This window comes from Rhincodon typus, chromosome 7, assembly GCF_021869965.1.
Source record: "Rhincodon typus isolate 14 chromosome 7, sRhiTyp1.1, whole genome shotgun sequence".
NCBI classification, from domain to species: Eukaryota; Metazoa; Chordata; class Chondrichthyes; order Orectolobiformes; family Rhincodontidae; genus Rhincodon; species Rhincodon typus.
The window spans coordinates 50,835,992-50,841,306 of NC_063338.1; the positions used below are offsets into that span (position 1 = coordinate 50,835,992).

General features: G+C 43.3%; 1 protein-coding gene across 1 annotated transcript in view; it reads left to right on the forward strand.

The window, feature by feature from the left end:
* Nucleotides 1-5,021, forward strand: part of kcnj3a (potassium inwardly rectifying channel subfamily J member 3a) — a 258,338-nt gene extending 253,317 nt beyond the window's left edge. The window contains exon 3 of the mRNA XM_048599349.1: nt 4,426-5,021. Within this exon, the coding sequence (XP_048455306.1) occupies nt 4,426-5,021 (596 nt within the window). The remainder of the gene's footprint in view (nt 1-4,425) is intronic.
* Nucleotides 5,022-5,315: the final 294 nt, after the last annotated feature.

Sequence of the window (5,315 nt, forward strand, 5' to 3'; positions counted from 1 at the left end):
ACATGTCCATCCTGGGCCTCCTGCAGTGCCACAACGATGCTACCCGAAGGTTGCAGGAACAGCAACTCATATTCCGCTTGGGAACCCTGCAGCCCAATGGTATCAATGTGGACTTCACAAGCTTCAAAATCTCCCCTCCCCCTACTGCATCCCAAGACCAGCCCAGCTCGTCCCCGCCTCCCTAACCTGTTCTTCCTCCCACCTATCCCCTCCTCCCACCTCAAGCCCCACCCCATCTCCTACCTACTAACCTCATCCCGCCCCCTTGTCCTGTCTGTCCTCCCTGGACTATCTCCTCCCTGACTCCCCACCTACACTCACCTTTACTGGCTCCATCCCCACCTCTTTGACCTGTCTGTCTCCTCTCCACCTATCTTCTCCTCTATCCATCTTCTATCCGCCTCCCCCTCTCTCCCTATTTATTTCAGAACCCCCTTCCCCTCCCCCATTTCTGAAGAAGTTTCTAGGCCCGAAACGTCAGCTTTCCTTCCTCTGATGCTGCTTGGCCTGCTGTGTTCATCCAGCTCTACACCTTGTTATCTCTTATGCTTGACAAATCTTGTGGAATTTTTTGAAGCTGTGACCTGTAGAGTAGACGCTGGTGAATCAGTAGATGTTGTGCATCTGGACTTTCAAAAGGCTTTTGACAAGGTCTCACACAAGAGAGTAGAAAGGAAAATTAAAGCTCATCGTATTGGAGATAATGTATTGATGTCGATAGAGAACTGGTTGGCAGACAGGAAGGAGAGAGTTGGCATAAACAGGTCCTTTTCAGAGTGGCAGGTAGTGACGAGTGCAGTGATGCAGGGTTCAGTGCTGGGACCTCAGTTGTTCACAATGTACATTAATAATTTGGACGAAGAAATTGAAAGCCATATCTCCAAATTTACAGATGACATTAAGCTGGGTGGCAGTGTGTGCTGTGAGCAGGATGCTAAGAGGCTGCAGGGTGACTTGGACAGACTGGCTGAGTAGGCAAACACATTTTAATATGGATAAATGTGAAGTTATCCACTTTGGTCACAAAAACAGGAAGGCACATTATTATCTGAATGGTGGCAGTTTAGGAAAAAGTGAGGTGCCATGAGACCTGGTTGTCACTGAAGGTTGGCATGCAGGTGCAGCAGGCAATGAGGAAAGCTAATGGCATGCTGTCCTTCATAGCGAGAGGATTTGATTATCGGAGGAGGGATGTCTTGCTGCAGTTATACAGGGCCTTGGTGAGGCTACACCTGGAGTATAGTGTGTAGTTTTGGTCTCCCCAAGTTTGAGGAAGGGCATTCTTGCTATTGAGGGAGTCCAGCAAAAATTCACCAGAATGATTCCTGGGATGGCAGGACTGTCATATGAGGGAAGACTGGATAGACTGGGCTTGTATTCACTGGACTTCAGAAAAATAGGGGGGAATCTCATAGAAACATATAAAATCCTGATGAGACTGGACAGGCTAGATGCGGCAAGAATGTTTCCAATGTTGGGGAGGTCCAGAACAAGAGGTCACAATCTAAGAATAAGATGTAAGCCATTCAGGACTGAGATGAGGAAGAATTTGTTCACTCAGAGTTGTGAACCTGTCGAACTCTCTCCCACAGGAAGCCCCAATTCATTAGATATATTCAAGAGGGAGCTGGATGTGGCCCTTGCAGCTAAAGGGATCAAGGGATATGGGGAGAGGGCAGGAATAGGATACTGAGATTGGATGATCAGCCATGATCATATTGAATAGTGATGCAGGCTTGAAGGTGCTCCTGCACCTATTTTCTATGTTCCTATGTTCTGGCTGCAGGGGCTAAGGGCAAAAGAAGAAGGCAAGGCAGAGATGCTGAGAGCATCCAAATAAGCACAAAATAATTGAATGCTAAGGCATCAAGCGAGGAGCTCTGAGATGCACCCTGGTCCAATCCATGAGTTGGTTGCCTGACCTCATGCTCAATGTCCTGACAACAGATTTGGAATGAAAGGTGCCTGTGCACTCCAGAAAGTGTTGGAGACGTGGCTGGGGGTTAAGTGTGTTGGAGACATGGCTGGGGATTAAATGAGTTGGAGACGTGGCTGGGGGCTAAGTGTGTTGGAGACATGGCTGGGGTTTAAGTGCGTTGGAGATGTATCTGGGGGTTAAGTGTTTTGGAGATGTTTCTGGGGGTTAAGTGTGTTGGAGACGTGACTGGGGGTTAAGTGTGTTGGAGACGTGGCTGGGGGTTAAGTGTGCTGGAGATGTATCTGGGGGTGTGGTCAGTCACTACCCCAGAGCATGCTTTCAGATGTTGCTCACTGCTGCCAAGATGGAGGACTAGAAGAACAAGTGGTGAGCTGATATGCTACATACCAATTTTGAATCCCATGTGAGCAATTGTTGACATCTAGTTTCTATCTGGCAGGTCGGAGAATGAAAAATTGCATATTAATGAGGCAAGATTAGTTACTAATGGCACACAAATTAATGCAAGTAGGCCTCATGATGCTCAATAGTGAGATACCTGTCTGTCTGTTCAGCACTTGGTTAGAGAATCAAACTTTTCATTAATGTTGAGAATCTCATTTCTGCTGATCTCATCCTATTTTCCCAATTGACTTACAATGCTATTCAGAGACTTGTGAGTTTGTAAGTTTCATCCTAAATTCCAGATTGTAATAGCTTACTGAATAAAGGTTTGCCTTTGGTACTTTTATCAGTCATCAATGTATGACCTCTGGTTATCAACCCAGGAAACAGTTCTATCAAAGCCCTTCAAAACATACCTAAACCTTGTTGGCTTCAAAGAGAACAACCCTGACTCTTCTACTCTCTCCACATAACTGAAATACCCCATAACTGAAATACCCCATCTCTTGTATCATTCTAGTAAATCTCTTCTGCAACCTCTGTAGTGATCTGATGTTCTTCCTGAAGTGTGGTTCCTAAAATTGAACACAATATTTCATCTAGGTCAAACCAATGGTATATAAAGGTTTAACATAACCACTTTGCTATTGTACTGTATGCTTATATTAATAAAGTTAATATGAAAATCCATATTTACAACATCCACTGTATTATCCTCAACAATCCTTTGCATTACTTTATCAGAGTTGTCAATCACAATCAGCCTTTACTTTTGCTGAGTTTCATTTATTTGCCCATACTTTTCCGTACAATTAATTTTGTCTTGGATTATTGTTTCTCAATTTTTTTTCAACCAGCGATGCTTGATTAACTGACTGTAGTTGCCAAGTTTATCTATGTACCCCTTTTCTTAGTAATTTGAAACACTGCCAAAGCTGAAATAATTGCAAAATTCTGGCCAAGTGCTCAGAAATTTACTCTTACTTTGTCAAACATGCATCAATCTAGGATAACAAGGTGTAGAGCTGGATGAACACAGCAGGCCAAGCAGCATCAGAGGAGCAGGAAGGCTGACGTTTCGGGTCGAGACCCTTCTTCAGGAAAAAATTCATCAATCTGGTCTGCCTTTTCCTACATGGACAGAGTATTTCAATTACAGATCATGTCTTGTTCATTGTTACAAGTATTGGATGGAATTTAGTGCCTCCTTGGAAGGGAGCTTGGAGGTGAGGGCAGAGGACTTAATCAGGCAGGAAAGAGCCAGATTAGAACTACCACTGTCTTCGTACTTCCGGCCAATAGTGTCTGGGCCAGGGAAGCTTGTGGACAGATGTTCTGCCTGGAGGCTAATGGAGGACCTTAAGTGAGCAATGGCCCACTTAAAGGCCTCATCTTCCCTGCTGTTGGTATCGACCACTTTGGGGAATCCCAAAGGTGGTGTAGGCCCCTATTCAAAAGCACAGTTCCTGATTGAGGGAAGGAGGGATGCACTGAGAGCCACTCCTGTGCCCTATCTCCAACCTCCCTTGTACCTTCATTTCAGTCTCATGAGCTCCTACCTCAATATATCCCACACTGTCCTCGCTCACTTTGACCCAAGATTCCTTGTTGATCCTGGGCCTATGTTGGCTGCATTGCTGGCAGCTACCACAGCGCCACGTTTCTTTGTCAGCTGTCAAGGACAAGATTTCGACTCGTGTGGGTCCTTAAACATGGCTAAGTTCTGATAGTAGCCACTTTCTTGCACTGACTCTCCAGGCAGTAGATGAGACTCTTCTCCCTTGGATCAAATTCGCCCAAAATATCAAGTATCTATAACTCTGTGGAACATATTTGAACACCAAGGATATGTTCAGCAGTAATTCATCTTTCTGATTGAAAATCTAGTGGGGAATGGTTTTTATTTACAGGCATGTAAAATCCCAAAGTTCTGTTTCTAATTAATTGGTATAAAGTTGATTGTGGAATATTAATTTGATGCATGATCTTTGACTTTTAGAAAGTGATTAACATTTAGCTACCTATCAAATTTTTAGAAATGAATTATCAGATTTAACCTTAAATTCTGACATTATTGATTTACATTTGTATTTTCCCTCTAGGCATGACATGCCAAGCAAGGACATCATACACAGAAGATGAAGTTCTTTGGGGTAATCGTTTTTTCCCAGTTATTTCCCTGGAAGAAGGATTCTTCAAAGTGGATTACTCTCAATTTCATGCAACATTTGAAATTCCAACGCCACCGTACAGTGTAAAAGAACAAGAGGAAATGCTATTTATGACTTCTCCTTTGATGGCCCCAGCTGTTAACAACAGCAGAGGCACTATGCCAGATAGGAATGATTCTGTGGACTGCTTCGATAGTGTTGACGATTTAAGCACCAGGATACCATTGAAACTGCAGAAGATCACAGGGAGGGAAGATCTACCCAAAAAATTACAAAGAATGAGTTCTACCACTTCAGAAAAAGCATACAGTATGGGAGATCTACCGATGAAGCTGCAACGAATCAGCTCAGTTCCGGGAAATTCTGAGGAAAAACTGGTGCCAAAGACCAGTAAGGTGACCTGTGACCCAATGAGCCAATCTGTGGCTGATCTGCCACCAAAACTACAGAGACTAGCAGGTGGTTCAAGGATTGAGGGAAACCTTCCTCCCAAACTGAGGAAAATGAATTCTGAACGTTTTACGTAACTTCAGGACCTTTTTGATGGACACTAAAATCTAATTTTTGATCAAAGGCAATTCTACTGTAATTTTCAAACTTTAATGGGACTAATATACTGCAATTAATATTTACAAATTAGGGCAAAGTTTCATTAGCACTACTTGCATTCTGAGATGTTAATTAAACAGCAGCAGTGAAATGTAATGTTTATTGCTTTGATACAAGACCTAAGCCACTTTAAATTCATTGTAATATTACCATTAACAAGCATGTAATATCACAAACAGCATGCAATAATATGTGCAGCTCTTGCATATAGT